This window comes from Marmota marmota, unplaced genomic scaffold, assembly GCF_001458135.2.
Source record: "Marmota marmota marmota unplaced genomic scaffold, marMar, whole genome shotgun sequence".
NCBI lineage: Eukaryota > Metazoa > Chordata > Mammalia > Rodentia > Sciuridae > Marmota > Marmota marmota.
Window position 1 is genome coordinate 15,258,000 of NW_025999913.1, and position 22,520 is coordinate 15,280,519.

Consider the following 22,520-nt stretch of genomic DNA (forward strand, 5'->3'; position numbering starts at 1 on the left):
GTCACTGTTGGGGTTCTCACATTCTATTTTCTTTCCATCAGACATTGTAGCAATTAGAGTTTGGTGCATCTCTCCGCTTGGGCTATAGTGGAAGGGTTTGGAAGAGAATAGAAAAATTGTACTCTAACCCTGAAAGTGCATTATGCTGATTCCAAGAACTGATTTCACAAGCACCCCAAGACCTGAGAAATCTCAACTTGCCTGTTCCTCTTCAAACATTAGTCCTCAGAAATAAAAACATGAGAAGCCAATTCTTATTTTCAACTTACTGACACTTTCTTTGACTGTCAAAGGAAAACTTGTTCTTCATCATCTCACCACAAACAAAATAAGAGGGAGTTTGCTTCATTATGTCGACAAGATTTGCCAATATTCTCAGTGATCAGATAAAAACAACAATTCATATGTTACCTCATCCCTATAACTTTAGGTTCAATCTTCTGATGACTCCACATTTATCTTTGCTAGAAAATAAAATGTGTCCTACCCATATTCATCTAGGGTCTCATTTCTAGCAGACCCTGTTTTGGAGGATCTGGGGACATTTATTTTTCAATTCAGGCAGGGTTTTTTTTTTTTTTTTAACTTGCAACTGTTCATTTCCTGTTGACCAGAGGATTGACCTTGCTGGCTGATCATTTGTGAGCTGGAGAAGAGGGGTGATGGTTTGAAGCCCCAGGGTGACGAGTGGGTTTAGGGAGAGACCAGCAGTGAGTTTCACTCCTTGTTCAGTGGGGCACCCCGCTGGGCAGTGCTCTGTGGCTGCACCTGATTGGCAGCTTTCTGGAACATGTGGCCTGTACCACTGTCACCTATGTTCGCCTTCTCTGGGGCCTTTATTGCAGAAAATAAAAGCTTCCTTGCAGGGGACGGCTCACCCGAGAAGCAGATTCGGGAGGGAGCCACAAAGGAAGCACTTTCAAGTTTGGAAGATTAGAAAATGTGTTTGCACAATTTATTTCAGTTCGCCATTCATTTCCCAATTTGGAGCAGCTTGTTCACAAATGTGTTGAAAGTTTTCTTCCTGCATCATGTTGAGTAATTGTAGATGAATTTTCATTTTAATAAGTTCTCGTCACCTTGCTTTCTGACAGCGGGCTGTAGCGTGGGAGCCTGGTTGTTGGCTTCCCTGGGGCTCTCAGAAAGGACCAGAACAGTCTGGTCTTCTACAAAGGCCCCATTTGGCTTCCTTGGTGGGATAGTGATGACCCAACACCCAGACTCTTGAAAGGGCAGTCACCATCCAGCTCACACTGACCCTCCTATTGTTCGAACTGCTGAGAGTTGAAGAGGAGGGTCCATGATAATTGTCCCCACGTGCGAGTGCAGATTTTATGTGGCTGTGCTTCTTTCCGGGACATGGACGCATACTTCCTTCAGTGTATGAGAAGCTACAGTTCTCAGGGACACCATTTGCCCAGGCTCCCTAAGGCCCCGACACAGGTTGGATCACAGACACTATTAGCTATATTGCCTGCAGAAATGCTTTACTTGATTTTGCTGTTTTATCCTACCCATATTTTGTGGGTTTATATAAGAAGAAATTGGCTAAATACACTGTACATTAATTATGTTCCTCCATGTCCCTTACACAGAAAGCCATGCAGCCTGTTCTCTGACAGTGCCAGGTAAAAGTAAGTGCCGTATTTTGTCACCATGTCTCTTGAGGCTTGGCTTCCAGGACACTTAAAAAGATTTGTGCAATATTCAGAAGTTTCTCCCAGGAGTAGTGAAATTTTCCTCCGTCAGTGTTTCTCCAATTCATTCAGGTTGTGAGCACCTGGGAGCTGCTCCCTCCTTATGAACACTGAAATATCTGTAGAGTTCATAATATCACACAAAGGATAATTTTTCTAACAGAAATGACACTTATCTGTAGGTAATATATAATCACAACCAGCCCAGGTGCACTTAAGAAAACAAGCCGTCTGCCTGAGCAGCGTTCAGAGTTGTGACACTGATAACGTTTGCTACTTATTCATTCACTTGGTGGCTGCTGACACTTACTAATAGCATATAGAAGTGATTGGAGCTCCAAAAACATCATGATTGGTAGACCTTAAATTTTTCCTGCAATTTGGGATCAGCCATCATTCAATTTGAGTGACAGAATACTTTATTAGAGTTCATGGAATACCCTTGGCCAAAGGGACCTGGCTTTGAAATCCCTGACCTAAATGAGTTTTGATTTTTTATTTGATGATTTAACTCTTCTGTTTCTGTGTTTATTGTAATACTTGAAATAGCCATAGACTTTTTTGAGAAATGGGCAGGGTAAAGTATACATTTCTTTTGTTGTCTACAACTTCAACCAATAAAGATTCATTGGAGGAGCCCCATATATTGAAGATTCGCAAGAAGAGACATATATATTCTTCCAAGTCACACAGTGGTTTGAATTTTTTCCATGTGTCTGTTTGTCATATTTCATGATGGCTGTGTTCGAGGCAATTAGACGGAAGATTTCCTTAACGCTCACTACGTTAGCTTATGTTACATATCAAGATATTCGAAAAATTAGTGGCCTTAAAGACCAAACTGTTATAGTTGTGAAAGCCCCTCCAGAAACAAGACTTGAAGTGCCTGATTCAATAGAGGTAAGGAGCCAGCATCTGTGTGCTTCTGCAGAGGGACCTCTGCGGGGCCTGGTGCTCAAGAACCAGTGACTCTGGTTGGCGTCTGCCCCTGCTGAGCACATGACAGTTCCTTCCCGTTTATTTTGCTTAACCCTAAATTTAAAAACATTTTAACAGTTCACTGTTTGTTAAATATCCAAAAAGTCTATTTTCAACCTAGCGGGACATTTAAATAGCGCTGTTAGGCACCTTGTCCCTTCCTGCTTTCTTGTTCACAGTTGACTCTCTGCTGGTTCTGATCAGTTAGAACCACTCGGGAAATTCTACATCGATTCCCCTGTGCGTGGGCCCCCACCATGAACAGAGATACACGTGTTTTCAAGTATCTCCGTAACCTAGCACATTTTAAGATTTTTTTTTAAATTATTCATAGTTTTAAAGAACTTAAACATGACTTTGGGGAAATGGAAAGATTTAAGAAAGTAGGGAGTATATTTTTGTGATTGCTTTTGGATATTCTTTGATAATATAGACCTAAACTATAAGACAATATAGACCTAAACTAAAGAGACTGTGGTCTAAGTGCCAGATGGTGCCTGGCTGTGGATTCGTGAGTCGTGCACCCTCTGTGCCGGCTGTTGGCTCCTGAACTCTGCCGCTGTAACATGAAAACAGCCACAAACGACTGGAACCATCTTGATTCAGTTCCAGTAAAATTTTATTTGCATGGCCAGTCGGGGGTTGGGATTCGGCCCTCAGGCTGTAGCCCGCTGGCCCTGCTCTAGCGGTTGACAGTTGTCCCTGGAGTTAGACCACCATTGAAGACCCAAAAAGAACCATGAATGTTACCCTCACAGTCCACTCGTAAATGAAAATGGCTAAAGTCTTCATTTCTCAAAGAGCTTCTGGGTTGAACTTCTCCCACTTCTGTTCCCAGAGCCTACAAATACATTTGGCAAGTACCCAAGGACCCATTGAGGTTTACTTGTGTCCAGAAGAGACTGAAACCCACAGTCCAATGAAAGCAAACAACCAAGACCACAATGGGAATATCCCTAAACCCACTTCCAAAGGTAAAGACCCCTTTTGTCTTTTGGAAACAATGTTAAGAATGAAGGTAACTAGAAGGATCCTGTGTGGGAACTTCTCCTGTTACTAAGGGAGAAGTTTCTAAAAGTCAGGCTGTTTATAGTTCAAGATAATGACCTTGGGCACATGGCTCCTCCTCTGCTACCAGAGTCCCTCGGGCTTCTGGTATCAGCAGAACCATTTCCTCAGTGCTTTGGGGGCTGCTGAAGTGAGGACTAGGTCATGCCACTCTTGGAGGGCATCAGCTACACCTGGCCAGGCACCTTTGAACCCTGTACAGAGACTCAGGGACGTGAAAATGTGTGGACAGAAGAGGCTTGGCTGTTTTTGTCTTATCTCCCTCCCGTGGTGGGGACAGGATATGGGGGAAAAATGAACCGAACTTCTCCTTCCCCCTCTGTGGCTAGGACATAGCTTTTTGCATTTTTCAGCTTGGGAATATGTATTTAATTTTCTCCCCTACCGTCTCCCAATATAGCAGCAAAAATAGGAGTGATTTCAGTGAATTGGTCTGATTTAATACTGAGCAAATACACGGCACCCGAGCTGGTAAAACAAAAGACCACCCTTTCCACCATGGAGATTCCAAATGGATGTGTCTTATTCTATGCAATATCTCTAATAAGCTGGTCCTTCAAAAAAGAAGTTAAAATTAGTGAATTCCTCCTAGGGAGCCGACTTTTAACTCTGTATGTTTTGTTTTTCTCAAAACAATGAGTAGGTACTGGAGAGAAGTCTTTGAACTCGTTAGCCTCCAGTCTTTGAAGCTGCTGGGTCCTTGTTTTCTGACAGTGGGTGTTTGAAAGGATGAGTCAGGCTAGGATACACTCTTCCATGCCTGTTAGCATAAAAGGTGATCCGAACCAGAAAGCCATCCTGGGGCGAGCAGAGCGACGGTGACCTACTCATTCTTCCAGAAAAATGAATTTGATCTTTCTCCTAACTCTTTGTTTACACCAATTGTTTCCCTTTCAGACTTGGCTTCAAACAACTCAGGACATAGCGATTGCTCGGTTTCTATGGCAAACCTCTCTCCCTTGGCCTCCCCCGCCAACCTCTTACAGCAGACTGAGGACCAGATTCCTTCCAACCTGGAAGGACCCTTTGTGAACTTGCTGCCCCCCCTGCTCCAAGAGGACTACCTGCTGAGCCTGGGCGAGGAAGAAGGCATCAGCGATCTCTTCGACGCTTATGATTTGGAAAAGCTCCCGCTGGTGGAAGACTTCATGTGTAGTTGATCATGCTTTGTGTGGACTCTCCTGATAGACCGATATTTTTTTATCATGGAACCAGAGCGTCTGTCATGCAGTGTTGACCCTTCCCACCTTCTTCCTCTAAGAGAGTATCATGAAGTAAACTACAAACTTCGGAACAAAGCTGACATTTTAATGAATTTTTTTTTTCATTGTCTAAGCGCACAGTTGCAGGCTCTCTTGGGAAAGCCCTGCCTTGTCCCAGGCTCCAAAATCTCCTGGACGAGTCAACAAGTGAGAAAATGTGCAATCAGGTGTCTCTCACCTGTCCTCTTCCTCTCCCCATCCCTCTGCCCGCCCCCCCCCCCATTGGCTTGCTGTGCCTGACGGATGGGCTGTAGAATGGGGTCTGGCCACCTGGCCCGCTGGGAAACAGCAATCTTCCTTAACAGCATTTCAAGCCGTGCCTTCTCTGCAGAATGCATGTCTTTGGGGTCTGCTAATCTGGAATGGAACTGCAGCCAATGCAAACTTGAAGTTATGCAAAAGTATGAAATGGATTTCTTCAGCTCTTCTTAGGAATATTTAAATTACTGTCATAATTCCGTTTAAGCTATGGACTGTGTGTCCCACCAGGAGGTCGCGAGATCCTCCGCAGCCTCTCGGATGAAGAACCTGTTCTCAGAGTACTTGATGCAGACACAGAAGCTCTTGGAGCTCTGGCGCTCGAAGCTGCTGTGGGTTTTCCTGCCTCCACACACCACTCCCACCCCCGTCCCCAGCGTATTGTGAGTTTCCAGTTGATTTGTAGCAGATGCCTACTTAGGTGTTCTTTGTGGATTGTTCTAGACTTTTGATATTTTTTAGCTGCCACTGAAGCATTCCTGTGGCACCCATCACCATTCAGTTTAATTGTTTACTTTGAAGCAGTTTTTGCAAATTCGTATTTCTTTAGCAGAGGGAGAGAACCTCTATGATCAGAGCACGTGAGCCTGTGTGACCTGAGGTCCACCAGCCTCTGCAGGAAGCATCGTCCCATCTTGCTTCCTTTCCCGGGAGGGGAGCCCAGGGCTGTGGGGAAGGACAGCAGGTCAGACGACGAAGCAGTCCCAGGGAGCAGCAGGCATGGACCCCTCCGTCCTTGGGCTTCCCGGGCCCCTGTGCCCGGGGAAAGGGCTCTTATGCCACACTCAGGGAGACCACTTCTCAGGGTGGGGTCAGATGGAGAGGCCTCTGGGGGGAAGGCATCCCGGGAGCGGCCTGCTGCAGGGCCCTTCCGTCAGCTGGTGAGACGGGGCCCCGCTGTCGGGTGGATGGTCCTGGCCGAAACCTGCACCCCTTCTCCATGAAGGAGTGAGCTGGATGAAGGGGCGCGGGAGGGTGGGAAACCCGGCGCTGGAGGCCAGGGCGCCTCCCTCTACTCCTCAGGAACGGTGTCCCAATCACAGGCCTCCTGTCACTGCACATCCTACCGGTCATGTACGTCCCAGATGGCCTTCCTGGGGACAGGTGGCCGTGGCCGCCCTGTCCTGGGAGTGTGGCACAGTACCTCAAATCCATCCTTGGATGCAAGGGCTGCGAAAATGAGGGGTCTTGAGAAATAAACCTCCAAGCCAACAGCTGAATGGAAACGCCGTGTGCCCGGTCCGCCCGTGGGCACATGGTGGGCACTCGACGCGTCCAACCGAATCGAAAATGTCCCTTAGGAAAACCTTTTCCAAAACCACAAGAACCCCGGCCAGTTTACTCTAGGTAGATTTCCCCAATATGCAAAGTGGTGGTGGGGTCGAGACAGACGACACCAGCACTTTAAGCTCTGTGTGTGGGTATGCGTGGTGTGTGTTTGGGAAGAAAAACCAAGGTGCAGACTCTCTTCCTCTCTCCTCCTCAGCCTCCATCCCCGGCCTCCCTCACACACACTGGACTTGGTACGGAACAGCCGTGTGGTCCGAGATGCAGCATGGGGTGGAGGAGGGCGGGGACTCTGTGTTAAGTGCCTACTGGAAATGCACTGTGGGGATTTTCCTGTGCGGGAAACCGTTGATGCCAAGCGTTCCCCATTTCCCGTGTCTGTGTCCTCCGGTTAGCTGCCTCTGCCTCCGGCTTTGTGTGATTCTCCTCGCCAGCTGCACAGAGCTGATCTTTTTCCCCAAAGTCTAAAGACTGAGCTCCCCCGGCTGGGTTGTTGTGTGTTTTGTTGACTTTCTCGTTGAACCTCTTCGTAATGTAATGCCGTATTTATTGTTTAAAAAAAAAATGAAAGGAATACTAATAAGTCTTAAAAGTTCCTTCATGCATAAGATTTTTCCCAGTTATGGGGCTTGCCTGGTGTACGTTCATGAGACGTCCATCCTGTCTTTCTGTTTGCATTAACCCCTTTCTTTTCACATAGTATCTGGCACACAAAGTGGGTTGGTACTACAGTATTTGTGTTCCTTTTAAGTACTGAGTATGCAGGTTTCCTGGTACCATTGAGTTGCTGCTACTAAAGCTCACACACGAAATGGCTAAGAGTTATGAGTGCGGATTATGACTGCGTGAGCCTTAGAAACTAGAGTGTACAGCGGGCGACACATGAGCTGTCAAACAGTGTTAGGCGTGTGTTCATATGTACAGACTTGTGCATAGCAATCGCTTTATTTAAGTGGACATGTAGTCGACTCACCTTTTTCATTATTTAGCAATTTTGTACAAAAAAAAAAAAATAGCAATTAATTTGTAAACACTGCCAGAATATTTTCTAGCTGGTTTGTAATTTTTTAAGAGTGTGACCTTGTTTTCGTTTTTCGTTGTGGTTCTTGTTTTCGTTTTTGTCGTCCGTGTAGATCTGTAAATAGAACCTCAGTATTTAAAGCTTTAGCTTTCAGGAAAGAGGAGGGAAGACCTCTGCGTGCCTGGCGGGCCGATTTGGCAGCGCAGCGGCAGGAAGGGGCCTCGCGGAGCCGGTCAGGTGGCACGCGTCAGGGTGAGGGGGCTTCTTCCTATGGGGTACACGATTTTGTAAAAAAAGGAAGTATTTCTCCCAAGATTGGGAGTAGGCAACCTACTAATTAGTTTAGCTTTGTGTTGTACCCTAGTTTAAAAAAGAAAGTATGTAATATAATGTAAAAAAAAAAAAAAGAAAAAACCAAACAACAACAAAAAAAAGCTTTTATGATGGATTTTGTAAATAGATTTGTTACAGGGCGACCTGTTCTCTAGCTGTGATCTTACCACTTCAAATGGATGTAATTTGAATAAATTTTGTATGGTAAAGGATCAATAAAATGATTTTTTTTAAGAGTTGAGACTTGTGGATGGCTTTTCTTAGTATTGTCTTGTGCTCCTGAACCACCGTAACTTTTAAACACATTCTTTACAAAGCCAGGGACCGGTGGGCAGAGGTTTTCCACCAAGTGCCTGGCCCTTCACCAGGACCCTGCGGTGTCAGGCACCCATGGGGGACTCTGCTTCTGAGCAGCAGAGCTCGCCTTGTCCCCGCGGCCTGTCTGTGGAACCCACTCCCCAGCATCGAAGGGGAATTTTTGCACTGAGAAAATGACAACAGGTCAAGTTTATCCTCTCATAAGGAGCGTGAAGCCAATACATTTTAGTTCTCAAGTCTGGGAATTACCTCCCCTGCACTCGATTCTGCATTTCTTATAGTACCTCTGAGTAGATCAGGATGCTTGACTGCGGGTCCCGGGGTTGACTCCGAGTTTGTCATCCAGAGCCTCAACGTGCTGTGACTGTTCACCCGGAAAATCCATGTAGCAGGAATGAAGTTCATAACGAGAACATTGCCTGCTCCTGACCTTCAGCCTGGAGGTGACCTGCTCTCGTTGGCCCGGTGCTGACCTCCAGTCCTGTCACTTTCCAGACACGCATAAGCCTGTGTCCGTGGACATGTGTGTTTTAACATGGTTTCCTTCCACTCTGCATCCTGGGAAGCCACATGTTAGTATCTTGTTCATGCTCTTAAAGGCTGCATAACCATCCCAGTGGTTGAAACCTGTGCCATCATTACCCACGTGGTCTCCTGTTTTGAGAGACATCTTTATTATTTCACTATAAGAAATAATATAGAAGGTTTGTGGGATGGCTGGCATATGCCAGGAACTTTTTATTTTTAATATAGTAGGTACAAAATTTACCATTATGATGTTGAATACATTAATAATATTGTACAAGCATCACCTCCAGGGCCAGAATTATTTCCTCGCCCCAAAAGGAAACCTTGTACCCATTAAGCAATGGCTCTCTTTCCTGGCTACTGGCAGTCGATAATTTGTTTTCTCTCCCTCTGGATTTGCCTATTCTGGGTTTTCCTTATGAAAGAAATAATGCAATATGTGACCTTTTGTGTCTGGTTTTATAGCTTACTGATTTCAAGGTTCATCCGCATCAATACCTCATCCTTTTTCATGCCCAAATAATAATCCATCTGTTCATCCATCTTCAGCTGATGGGCATCTGTGTTGCTTCCACCCCTAGACTAGAAGAACGCCAGGGACCATTTTAAGTGCTTTCTGTGAGTCCTCAGTATTTTTCAATCCTGCATTACTACTTCATACTATATACCTGTTATCTCTCTCCTACATAAGCTCAGTGAGGAGAGGTTCTTATATTCAGTGTTGTGACCTCAGTTCCTAGAACGGTGCCTGGCATGGAATGAACATTTAATGAATATTTACATGGGATATTCCTATTTTGCCAATGAGTGCTCTGGGGTTTAAAAAATGACTGGGGTGCGGGGAGCTGTCCAAAGGCAGCACACAGGGACGCAGACGTAGTGGGCACTGAGGCTTTTTCCTGTGTGCTTTCCTGCTCTTCCCCCACACTTTGCATTTCAGTTATAGTTCTGGGAAGAGTTCTGTTTGCCCCGTTTGGAAGCCCGAAATCTGTCATCCTACCCAGCGATCTGCACGTCGGATCAGCAGGTGTTCAAGCCCATAGTCAAGCCAGTGATAAAAACTGACAACAGAAAAACACAAAAGCAATACAAAGTCCTTCTTCCGGGTGGTCTGCCCACGGGGGACAAGGCTGGCAAACAAAAGAGAATCGTCCACCCTGGAAAGCAGTTGAAAAATTGGACAGGGTGAATTTGAGCTGATCACATAGGGCTGCGTTCTTCAGCAAGATGGACGCAGGGCTGGGATGGGTCAGTATCCTAAGAACTCAGCCTACTTGAGTATTGTTTAGAAATGGGCTCTGTGCAGAGGGAAGTTTGGGAAGCAGTTCTCAGCAATCAAGGCAGAAAGTAAGATTCTTTGGGGAAAGTTAATTGCGTTTCCTCCTCCGCAGTCCATGAAGGGAAAGACTTGTTCACCTATTCCGTTGTTCAGTCGCTCTTCGAACATGAAGTTTTGACTATATGTCGGGCACTGCTCTAGGTGCTGGGTTCCAAATTTAAAAAGGCATCGTTCCTGTCAGAGAGGAAGTTTGCATTACCTGGGGGAGAAACGAGTTGAGCTAAGAGAAGCAAATACGGACGTCTTGAATGACCGACTTCTCTTTCTGATGCCATTGGCCAAGACCTGGGAGGACAGGTGGGCGGATGCAGCCTTGCCGCTGGAGGCGCCCCGGAGCACCAGAGGGTGCTGCAGGAGCTCTGAGCCACTCCCAAGCTCAGACTTGCACACCTGGAGGCAGGAGCTGTCGCAGAAGATTCCGGGGTGGGCATGACCCCATGGAAGAAACCACTAGATCCGTTCCCTGGGATCCAGAGAGGAGGGAGCCCCAACCTAGCACTAGGCTCCAACGCTGATGGGAAGGCAAACGACAGGACTGAGTTGTCGGTCAAGCATCTGGAAGTCAGGAGGAGGCCCAGGATGTTAACAAGAGGCCCGACAGCGACTGCCCTGAACCGCCAGCTGGAGTCCATCAGAAGTCACAGTAACAGGCCAGCGGGGGGTTGCAGTGTGTCCTCTGCTGCAAAGAACAAGCCGAGCGCAGTGGCGTGAGCCTCCACCCTGGAGACCAAGGCAGGGGGATCCCAGGTTCAAGGCTAGCCTCTGCGACTAAGCAAGACCCAGTTTCCAACTAAAACAATAAAAAGGGCTGAGAGTGCCCCTCAGAAGTAGAACGTCCAAGTTCAAAAAATACCAAGAGTAGCAGCCTTTGACCAGGCCCTTACATCTGGATCTCAAAGTCGGAGGGATGTGAAGTGTTCCCAAGTTCTGTCGGAAAGCTGGGGAGGCTGGGTGGTGGCTCAGTGGCGGAGCGCTTGTCTGGCCTGTGTGAGGCACGGGGTTCGGTTCTCAGCACCACATCTAAACAGATGAATAAAATAAAGGTCCATCAACTAAAAAAAAAAAAAAAAAGGCTGGGGCGTTCCCAACAGTGACGTGTCTGGGACGTGCCATGGGGATAAATCCCCACGCTGGCCCGTGTTGTCAGGGACTTGCCGTGGACGCAGCTTGGGAACCCAGGATTGCTTCTGCTAGGCCGCCCCAGGACTTGGACCTGTGCCCTCACGGAATATGTCAAGCTTTGCCTAGCCCAAGGACAGGGCCTCTCTGTCCTTGTCACATTAGCTACCGAGCCTGACTTGACATGGATCCGGGAGACAGAGCCACGGGAACTAAACCCAGGGGACTGAGAGGAACCAGCAAAACAGGGTCTGGCGTTCCCATCCCGACTGCGGCTGCCATGATCACGGAGTCCCAGAGTCTGAGTGGGAACGACCTCACATTCCACAAAGGGCCTTTTTTTCTTTTTCCTTTTTTCCATCCAGGAGAGGTGCGCAGACCCCTCGTTCAACACTCTTCTGCTGCATCTCCAAAGGCTGCTGGTCCTCTGCTCAAGCCTGCTCACCGGAACCCTGCCTCCTCCAAGCCTTCCTCCCGGAACTGGAGCCTGGCTGGCCTCGCTCATTGGTCACTCTGGAGTAACCCAAGCTTCTAAAGACCCTGGTCCTGTCCCTTCAGCTCTTCACCAGCTTTCCAAGCGCATGGCCGTCATCCCTCAGCCTCTGTGCACAAGAAGTGGGGGAGATGAGAACCCTTGCGAAGAAGAGCTTTGGAGGACTTGGTGTTTCTTTTGTCGTCAGTGTTGGATAAAAATAGACATGTTCTGTTTAAATAGAGGAAGAATCAAATTGGCAGCAGCTTCTAAATAAGATACTCTGTTTCCTCCTTAAAAGACTTCTCTTCCTGGATAGACCACTTTCCGGCTTTGGAAGTCTTCAAGACACTTTTTCTGTATAATCAAAATCGGGGGTTTTTGCCTAGCTGCAGCCTGATTTATATCATCTCATTCCTGAATGGTCCTAAGCATTGTAGGGGGCTTTACGGTTTCCAGAGTAATTTTATGTGCCTGTCTCTTCCTTGAAAGCCATTGTAACTGATGGCAACAGCTGCAGAATAACTAATCCATCCGAAAAACGACAGAACAGTACACGGGCAGCGCTGTGAGTAAAGAAAGAGAAGCATTTATCCTTGAGCAGACCCTGGAGGCCAAAGGAACAAGAGAGAGCATCGCAGTTCCACAGGAGAGATCTGAAATAATGACATGGGGCTCTAAAAATTAAAGCCTGCCACCAAAGAAAGCGTGTGGCGATGGGTGGGAATGGGAATTGGGCATGGGGTTGGGGTGTGTTTACAAGGGGAAGGAGACCCCAGAAGTTAAGAAGAGCCAGGAGCTAAGTTCTGTCCTTGGCAAGAAACCAAAGAATGAGAGTTCCTTTAGTCAAAGAGGAAGTACCAGCACTGCTGACTCAGACCTGGGTGTCTGTTAAAGGAAGAGCAGATGTCAAGGAGAGGGCAGGCCTACAGGTGGGATGAAGGGAGCGGAGGAGGCAGAGAGTGCAGGAAAAGTCCGCACACGGTCCTGGGAAGGAGATCAGCCAGCAGCTGGGGGCAAGATCACTTGTAAAATAATAATAATAATAATAATAATAATAATAATAATAACAGGAAAAAAAAGAACTGGAGGGAACTTCAACTTCTGGCAATGGGGCAGACAGCCAGGGAGCCCTCCATGACAAAGCATCTGGTAGGAACAGAAAACCTGATTTTTGTTTGTTGTGGAGATTACAGGAAAAGGGAAGGTTGAGAAGCACACACGTGAGAAGAGAGAGACTCCTCGGCACAGCTACCAGTTCCATGGTCAGTGTTGCCACTGGAATGAGAAGGAAGGTCAAGGGCAGCAGAGAAAGGTCACAGAAAGGACCTGAAGACTCCAGCACTCCAGGTCATGGGCATCTCCCTGGCTTCCAGCAAGAGCAGACGAGTCCTGTGTGGACAAGGCGTTCCCAATGTCCTGCCACAGACTGGACCCACCAAGTATGAGCTGACCAACAGAGGTCACCGAGTACCTCAGGAAACGAGCCACAGCCATCGCCGAAGCAGCAAAGAACACATTTCGACCTTCAGGAATTCCAATAATGGAATTATCAGATGTGGAGCGTAAAATGAACATATATGAAATGATTAAAGAAATGTCACCACAGAAATGAGTGAGCAACAAGAGATGATCACAATTTGCCAGATAGGTTAGAAAAAGAATGAAAGTGAACAGCACAAAGTAAAAATGCATCCGTTGAAAGAAATTCCAAGAAAACCACTGATGACCAAATCAGTAGTTTAGATACGGCGAAAGAAATAATAATAAACTGGAAAATATATCTGACAAAATTACCAGAATGTAGCACAGAGAGAAAATGAGATGAGAAATATAAAGAAATGTTGAGACATGGAGCAGAAAGTTGGAATATTTTTTTTTTCTAGGAAGAGCTAGGAAATAAATATTTTAGGCATTGTGGGCCATGGGTCTCTGTCAAAACTACTGTATTCTGCACCCGTATGTGAAAGTAGTTATAAACCTTATATAAAGAAAAAAGCATGGCTATGTTTCAATAAAACTTTATGGATGTTAAAATTTTATTTTCAGGTAATTTTCACTTGTTGTAAAGTTTTATTCTTGTTTTGCTTAGTCATTTAAAAAGTACAGAAATCATCTTAATCTCACGGATTGTACACAACAGCTGGCAACAAGGGGAAAACTCAGCCATCTGAACCCCGAGAGCTGTCCTGTAGGTGCATCTGAGAAGTGAGATGCAGACCACCACCTGGACACGGAGGACAGGTGGCTCCCATGAAGCACAGCTCTCCAGGCAGAGATTGCCCCCGGCACCAACACTTGGTAGGAAAACCTAAAGAGTAAGCGATTGATAGTTAGAGCCTGGACAAGACTACTTGAGAGAGAAAAATCTGAGGACCAGATTTGGGGGAAGCCCGCACACCATTGTGAACTTTTCTTCCACCAACTCAACCAGGTCCTCAGGGTGGAGATTTGAGGAAATTTCCATCATGCTTCTGGTGGGGCAGGGGTCAGGGGGAAGGTAACCAGAGCGTTCTGGTCTCCTTAACAAAGGCCTGCCCTCCAGAAAACTATTTTACCATAACCCGCCAAGGTGGGAGAAAGAAAACACCAAATCCAGCCCCGGGTAACCCAGCCAGCCCACCCAATGCAGCAGGTGGGGACATGAGAAGGTCACAGTCCAGAGGCACAAAGACCGAAATCAGCTCAGAGGTTCTAGAAGGCCTCCCTCCTCTCCCCACATCTGACCACCACATCAGTGCGTCTGTCTGATGACAGGGAAAGAACCACAAGCCTCAGGCTCTGTAGTTGAAAGGAATCTCTAGAAAAGCCTAAAACCTCATGCTAAAACCCCGCCTCCTTCAGTTCCTTTTACCCAGTTCATAATGTCTGGTTTTCAGCAAAAAATAAAAGGCATGCCAAAAGGTAAAACTGCCTGAAGAGTCAAAGCAAGCGTGAAAATCAGATTCAGACATGGCGGACGTTTGAGAATCGACTGGGAAGTCAACTGTGATTGACAGGCTAAGGGAGCTAATGTGAAATGTGGGCTTTCTATAGGAACAGATGGGCAACATAAGCAGGCAAATGGAAATCCTATGGAAAAAATATGAAGAAAATCTATAAATTAAAAACATGGAAACAGAAATGAAGATCTTGGTTGGGCTCATCAGTAGACCAGACGTGTTGAAGTAAAGAAAGAATCAGTGAATTTGAAAATCTGTCAATAGAAACTTCACAAATTGAAAACCAAAAGAGAAAAGAGACTGCATAAAAAGACCCATAATATCCTAGTGGGAAAAAGGGTGGAAGAGAACAAATATTCAAACTATTAGAGCTGAGAATTTTCCAAAAGTAGGGACAGGAATCAAACTACAGACGCAGGAAGCTCACAGATCACCAAGGGAGATAAATACCAAAAAAATGACATGTGGGCATCTCATAGTCAAACTGCAGAGAACCAGAGACAAAGAACCTTGAAAGACGCCTCCTGGGGGTGGGGTGGGGGCAGGATAGAGGAGCAAAGAGAAGACTTATATCAGAGCTCTTCTCAGAACCCATGCAAGCAGGGTGGGTTCCCTGAAATATGTGAAGTGTTGAAAGATAGAAGCCACCAACAGAGAATTCAGTATCCAGCAAAATCGTCCTTCAAACATTTATGGAGTTTGCTGCCAGGAGACCCACCTTGTAAGAAAGACTAACAGGGGCTGGGGCTGGGGCTCAGTGGCAGAGCACTTGCCTAGTACACGTGAGGCACAGGGTTCCATCCTCAGCACCACCTAAAAATAAATAAAATAAAGGTAGTGTGTCCAACTACAACTAAAAAAAAAAAAAAGAAAAAGAAAAGAAAGAAAGAAAGGAATGAAGGCAAAATAAGTTTTTTTAACCTAATTTATCTAATAGATAATAGTTTAAAATAATAATGGCAGTGTATAAGAAGATTATAATTTATGGATAAGTGAAGAAAATGACCGCAATGTTACAAGAGATGTGAAAGAGAATTAGGATACACTTTTGCACTACCAGTAAAGCAGAAGACAGGTTGCATATCCCTTATCCAAAATGCTTGGGACCAAAAGTGCTTCTGATTTCAGATAGTTTTTGGATTTTGGAATACTTGCATATCTACAATGTGATATCTTGGGAATAGGACCCAGGTCTAAACATTTAAGTTTTTTTATGGTTTATATATACACTGTATGCACACCCCAAAGGTAACTTTATTTTTTGTACACATGTGCTTTTACATTTTTTTTGGGGGGGGGGGTGCTGGGGATTGAACTCAGGGCCTTGGGCATATGAGGCAAACACTCTAACAAATGAGCTATATCCCCAGCCCACCTGTGCTTTTACTGTGACCTTTCATGTGAAGTCAGATGTGGAATTTTCCACTTGTGACATCAATCATGCCAGCACTCAAATTTTTCAGATTTTGGAGCATTTTAGGTTATCAAGTTACCTATAGTGTTTCTATAAAGTAGATCTAGACTAGTCGTAAATGTCTACTGCAAACTGTATGTCAAATACTAAAACTCTTTATGAATAAGCATGCTAAATATTTTATACTTACTTATAAGCAATATGCTAAGAAAGGAAGAAAATGGACTCATCCAAAATGCTCATTTAAAATTAGGAAAGAAAAAAAGGGTTAAAGAAAAAAAGAACAAAGAGTGACTTTGAGAAAAAGTAACAAATATGGTAGGTATTAATCCCACACTATCAAGAATCACTTAAAATGTCGGTGGTCTAAAGACACTAATTCACATGTTAAGAAACTGTCAGACTGACGGAGCTGGGCTGGGGCTCAGTGGTGGAGCACCTGCCTGGCATGTGTGAGGCACTGGGCTCGATCCTCGGCACCACATAAAAATAAATAAAATAAAGTAAAGGTATTATGTCCACCTACAACTAAAAATATAAAAAGGAAAAGAGAAACTGTCAGGCTGAATTAAAAAACAGGAGCCAACTATGTTACCTACAAAAGATCCACTTTGGGTATTGGGAAAGGCTCACAGCCAACACCATACCCTGGTGAGAAACCGAGAGCTTGTCCTTCAAGACGAGTAGCAAGGGGAGGCTGACCCCTCTTGCCACTTCTGTTCAATATAGCACTAAACGTTCTAGCCAGAGAGAGAGGGTAAGAAAAATAAGTAAAAGAGATCTAAATCAAAAGGGAAAATCATTGAAACCGGTTTGAGATGGAACCCGATTCTCTGCTTCTGTTAGCGGGTGGAGTCTGTGCAAGCTGCAGGCCTCTGCTGCCAAGAAAGCCCGTGTCTTCCCCGCTACCCTTGAGTGCTGCAGCTCTTTATGGTGGGCCATGACCTCCGGTGCTGGGGCAGACTCCCAGCAGCTCACTGACAATTTCTTCTTTCTGGGTTTTTATCTCAGGAGTCCCTCGAGGATGAGTGGTGAGTCTGAGAGCAGAATTGATCCCAGTGTGAGTAGAAACAGAAGTCCCCAGGGTAAGAGGGCACCTGCCAGAGGTCGCCCCCTGAGTGTGGTAGTCCAGGGGTTACGTAGCACTTGGGTAAAATACATTCGGTCCAAGTTTTTGCCAGTCCGGGTTTGGAAAGGTGCTGATGCTGTTGGTTGCTCTTGAGCCTGGACTTCCATTCAGGTCGCCCACTTGCATTCTCTCACTGCTGGGCAGGAAGGGGAGGCAGAGATCCTCGGATGGTGGAGGCTGTGGTTATGAGCTGCAGCGCTGTGGGCCTCTGCAGCAGGCGGGCCACTGAGATGCAGCAGACCGGCGTGCCCTCGGGTACTGTGGCACTGGCGTGGAGCACCTCAGGTAGGCCTGCACCTGTCCGGCAGCCCGGTGCCACAGCCTGAGCTGTCCACGCTGCTGTTCTGCAGCGTCCTGACAAGGACTTGGCTTCATTGTCTCTGCTTGTAGATGACATGATTTTACATGTAGAAAACTCTAAGGAGTACACACACACACACACACACACACACACACACACTTTTAGAACTAATAAGTTCAGTAGAGTTTCAGGATGCCGAATCAACAACACTAATCAGTTGTATTTCTGTACACTGACAGCAAGCTATCTGAAAAGGAAATTAAAACAATCCTATTCACAACAGCATCAAAAATAAGTAAAATACTTAGAAATAAATTAAACGAAGGATGTGAAAGCCATGGACACTGAAAAACTGTACAAAACACTGACGAGCCAGGCATGGTGGCACACACCTGCCATCCCAGCAGCTCAGCCGCTCAGGTGGAGGTTAGGACTGGCTCAGAGCCAGGCTCAGCAATTTAGCGAGGCCCTGAACAACTCAGCAAGACTGTCTCAAAATAAAAAAGGCTGAGGATGTCAAGTGCCCCTGGGTTCAATCCCGGTACCAAAACAAAACAACAACAAAAACTGATGAAAGGAATTAAATAAGACATGAATTACTGGGAAAGCCATCCTGTGACTATAGATTGGAAAACTTAATATTGTTAAAATATCAATACTACCCAGAAGAATCTACAGTTTCATGCAATCCCTATTAAAAATACCAATGGCATTTTTATAGGAATAGAAAAAAAATTTCTAAAATGTATTTAGAAACACAAAGGACCCCAATTGAAAAAAAAAAAGGAATAGAGAGGGAGGCATCACCTTTTCCAATTTCAATGCACATTACAAACCTAGAGTAATCCGTCAGCGTGGGACGTCATGAAGACAGAGAGCGATGGTGCAGCAACTGATCTTTGATAAGAGTGCCAAGAATACACACTGAGGAGAAATATTTCCACTACCAATACTGGGGAAATTATGTAATCACATACAAAAATGACACATCTGGACAGATGACCTACACCAAAAATCGATCCAAAGGAATCCAAGACTCAAGGGTGAACCTTGAAACTGACATTCCTACAAGAAAGAGGAGGGAAGGCCCCGCGACCTGAGTCTGGGCAGTGGTTTCCCAGAGATGATGCTGGAGACACAGGTCACCAAAGCAAAAAGAAACAAGTGGAAACCACTCTAAACAAGTAGTTTCTGCATAGCCAAGGGAACACGCAGCGTGGGGGAAAATCTTGGCAAACTCCCTGTCTGATAAGGAATTCTGTCCAATGTGTATATAGGACTCCCTTAACTTAATAGCAAAAAAATAAATAGATAATAGAAACCAAATAATTGGATTGTTTTAAATGTGCAAAGGACTTGAAGAGACATTTCTCCAAAGACATACAAATCGACAACATGCCCGTGAGAAGGTACTCAGTGTCACTCGTCGTTTGGGAAATGCAGATCAAAGCCACTGTGAGGTATCACCTCACACCTGTGGGGATGGCTATTATTAAAAGTGAATGATAATAAACGTGAGTGAGTCTGTGGAGACACTGGGACCCTGAGACACTGCTGATGAGAATGTCAGATGGAAGGATTGCTATGCAAAACAGTATGGCAGGTCCTCAAAAACTAAAAATAAAGCCACCATATAACTCGGCACTTCTTTTTCTTGGTATTTATCTGAAAGTGTTGAAATCGGGCCTTCAGAGAGATGTTTATGACCCATATTTATGGCAACATTTTTCACACCAGCCGTGATGTTGAAACAACTTCAGTGTCCACCAATAGACAAATGGCTAAAGAAATATGACACACGCATACAACGGAATATTATTCAGCCTTAAAAAGAAGGAAATCCTGCCCTGTGTGACAACCTGGGTGAATCTTGGGGACCTTAGGCTATGTGAAATAATCCAGTCACAGAGGGACAGAATGAGTCCAACACTAGAAGTAGGCAGTAGAATAGTGACTTCCAGGGGCTGTAGGAGGGGGGATGGGAAGTCACTAGTCAATAAGTCTAATGCTTCAGTTATAAAGACGACTAAATTCTGCAGATCTGCTGTAAAGCTTTGTGCCTATGGTTTCATGTTGCACACTTATAAATCTGTTAAGAAGGTACATCTCACGTTAAGTGTTCTTACCATGATAAAATAAGTTTAAATAAAGAAAGTAGAGAGATGGAGAAAGTTATACAAGCGCTAGTCAAAAGAAAGCTGGAGCCAGGCACGGTGGCGCACGCCTGTCATCCCAGCAGCTCGGGAGGCTGAGACAGGAGAATCATGAGTTCAAAGCCAGCCTCAGCAAAAGCGAGGCACCAGGCAACTCAGCAAGACCCTGTCTCTAAATAAAATACAAAATAGGGCTGAGGATGTGGCTCAGTGGTCGAGTGCCCCTGAGTTCAATCCCCAGTACTCCAAACCAAAGAAAGCTGGAGAAGTATATTAATTTCATCAAAACATACTATAGTGCAAAGCAAGTATCAGGGATGAGGGCCATTACACAATAATAATGGGGTTAGTCCTCCAAGAAGACATATTGATGCTTAATGTGTGTGCACCTAAACAGCAAGTGTCAAAATATACAAAGAAAAATATATAGCAGTGTGAGGAGAAACAGATGCATCTACTATTACCGTTGAAGACTTAAACACTCTTCTGTTAGCAATTAGCAGATTCACTAGGCAGAAAATCAGCAAGGACATAGTTGAATAAACAGCAACATCAACTAGATCTAATTGACATCTCTGTTCCTCTAAAGACCAAGAATAGACATGCCTTCTGAGCACACATGGAACATTCGCCAATAAAAACAACCCTGGAAATCCATGATAGATAACTGTAGACGGGCCGATGGTACATGCCTGTAATCCCAGCAACTTGGGAGGCTAAGACAGGAGGATCACAAGTTCAAAGCCAGCCTCAGCAATAGCGAGGCACTAAGCACCTCAGTGAGACCCTGTCTCTAAATAAAATACAAAATAGGGCTGGAGATGTGGCTTGGTGATCGAGTGCTCCTGAGTTCAATCCCCCTGGTACCTCCCACCCCCCCACCAAAAAAAAGATAACTGGAAAATCCATAGAGTTAGAAGTTAACACACTTCTAAATAACACATGGATCAAAGAAATCTCTAGGGACATTAAAAAGTATTTCCACTAAATGAAAATGACAGTAAGACTTAACAGCATTTGTGGAATGAAGTCAAAGTTATGCCTAGAGGGAAATTTACAGAATTGAATGTGTACATCAGGTCAGAAGATAGGTCCAAAATTAATCATCTAGGTTTCCAAACTTAGGAATCTAGAAAGAGAAAAACAAATTAAATTCAAGGTATGCAGGAGAAAAGAGCTAATGAAAATTAGAGCAGAAATCAATAAAGTTGGAGATAGGAAATCAACAGAGAAAATCAATAAAATCAAATTTGGTTCATTGGAAAAAAACAACAGTAAAAGAGGGGCCAGCAGTACACACCTCATGGTCATTAGAATGATTTAAAAAAGGAATATTATGAACAAATTTATGCCCACAAATTTAATAAACTAGATGGAGCAATTCTTTGAAGACATAATCAACCAAAACTTACACAAAGAGAGAGAGATGATCTGGATGGGTCAAAATCCATTAAAATTATTGACTCAATGTTTAATAAACTTCAAAACAGAAAGCACTCGGCTCAGGTGGATTTACTAGTGAATTCTACCAGACACTTAGGGGAGAAATTACGCCATTTGTCTAAAATCTTTTCCAGACCAAAAACATAAACAAAGGAAATGCTTCCTAACTGTTTCTATGAGGACCACATCACCCTAATGCCAAACTCAGACAAGACATTGTAAGAATGGAACACTACAAATATCTCTCATGAAGATAAATGCAAAAATCCTCAACAATCTATAAATAAATCAAATGTAACAAAGAATTACACAACAATAAAGTGGAGTTTACTGCAGACATGCAAGGCTGTGTCAATATTCAAAAATCAATTAAAGTAATCCATCATATCAACAGGCTAAAGAAGAACCATCATGGGATAATACCAATAGATGTAGAAAGAGCAGGTCACTGAGTCTAATGCCCATTCAGGAAACACTTTCAGCAAACTAGAAGTAGAAGGAGCTGCCTCAACTTTAGAAAGAAGATTTATAAAAAAAAAAACTGGCAAATCACATCATATCTAATGGTGAGAAACTAGATGTTTTGCCCCAATAATTAATAACAGAGAAAAAGATATTTCTTTACATTAATCTATTCAAAATCATACTGGAAGTCCTAATGCAATAAGACAAGTAAATAAAAGGTCAACTGACTGGGAAAGAAGAAATAAAACTGTTTTCGGATCACACGATTTTCTAGGCAGAAAATCCCAATGAACAACAATGAAAAACCTACTAGAACTAATGAGTGATCACAGCAATACTGCAGGGTACAGTTTAGTATACAGCTTCAGTTGTATTCCTATTTACCAGTGATGAACAACTGGGATTTAAAATAATAATAAAAAACAACAACACCACTAACATTTTCACCAAATAAAGAGAAATAAGTAAGTATGAACCTAAAAAACTGTACAGGATCTAAATCAGGAAAATTACCACCTTGGATGAAAGGAACCCAAGGTCTATATAAATGAAAAGCTCTTTCATGTTCCTGGATGGAAAGAATTCATCTTTTGACACATCCGTTCTTCCCTACATGAGCTATGTATTTAATCTCAGTCAAAATCCCAGCAAGTTATTTTGTGAATATTGACACACTCTGAAGTTTATATGAAGAGGCAGAAACCCAGAATAGGCAACCAAATATTGAAGGAGAACAATGCTGGAGCTGGAGGCCTGACATTACCCAACTTGAAGACTTCCCGCAAAGCTTTGGTCAAGAGTGCATGGCGGGGCTGCGACTGTGGCTCGGTGGTGGGGTGCTTGCCTACATGTGTGAGGCCCTGGGTTCAATCCTCCGCACCATATAAAAGAAAGACTAAACAAATAAAATAAAGTTCTTTAAAAAAATAAAAAGACTGGATGGCATTGGCAAAAGGATGATCCATGAAAAAATGAATTTACAGGTTGGTCACA

At 44.5% G+C, this 22,520-nt stretch overlaps 1 protein-coding gene across 1 annotated transcript in view; it reads left to right on the top strand.

Annotated features, from left to right (window-relative positions):
* Window positions 1–8,143, top strand: part of E2f3 (E2F transcription factor 3) — a 45,280-nt gene extending 37,137 nt beyond the window's left edge. The window contains exons 6-8 of the mRNA XM_015494063.2: window positions 2,483–2,597; window positions 3,514–3,649; window positions 4,641–8,143. Of these exons, the coding sequence (XP_015349549.2) occupies window positions 2,483–2,597; window positions 3,514–3,649; window positions 4,641–4,903 (514 nt within the window). The 3' untranslated portion in view covers window positions 4,904–8,143. The remainder of the gene's footprint in view (window positions 1–2,482; window positions 2,598–3,513; window positions 3,650–4,640) is intronic.
* Window positions 8,144–22,520: the final 14,377 nt, after the last annotated feature.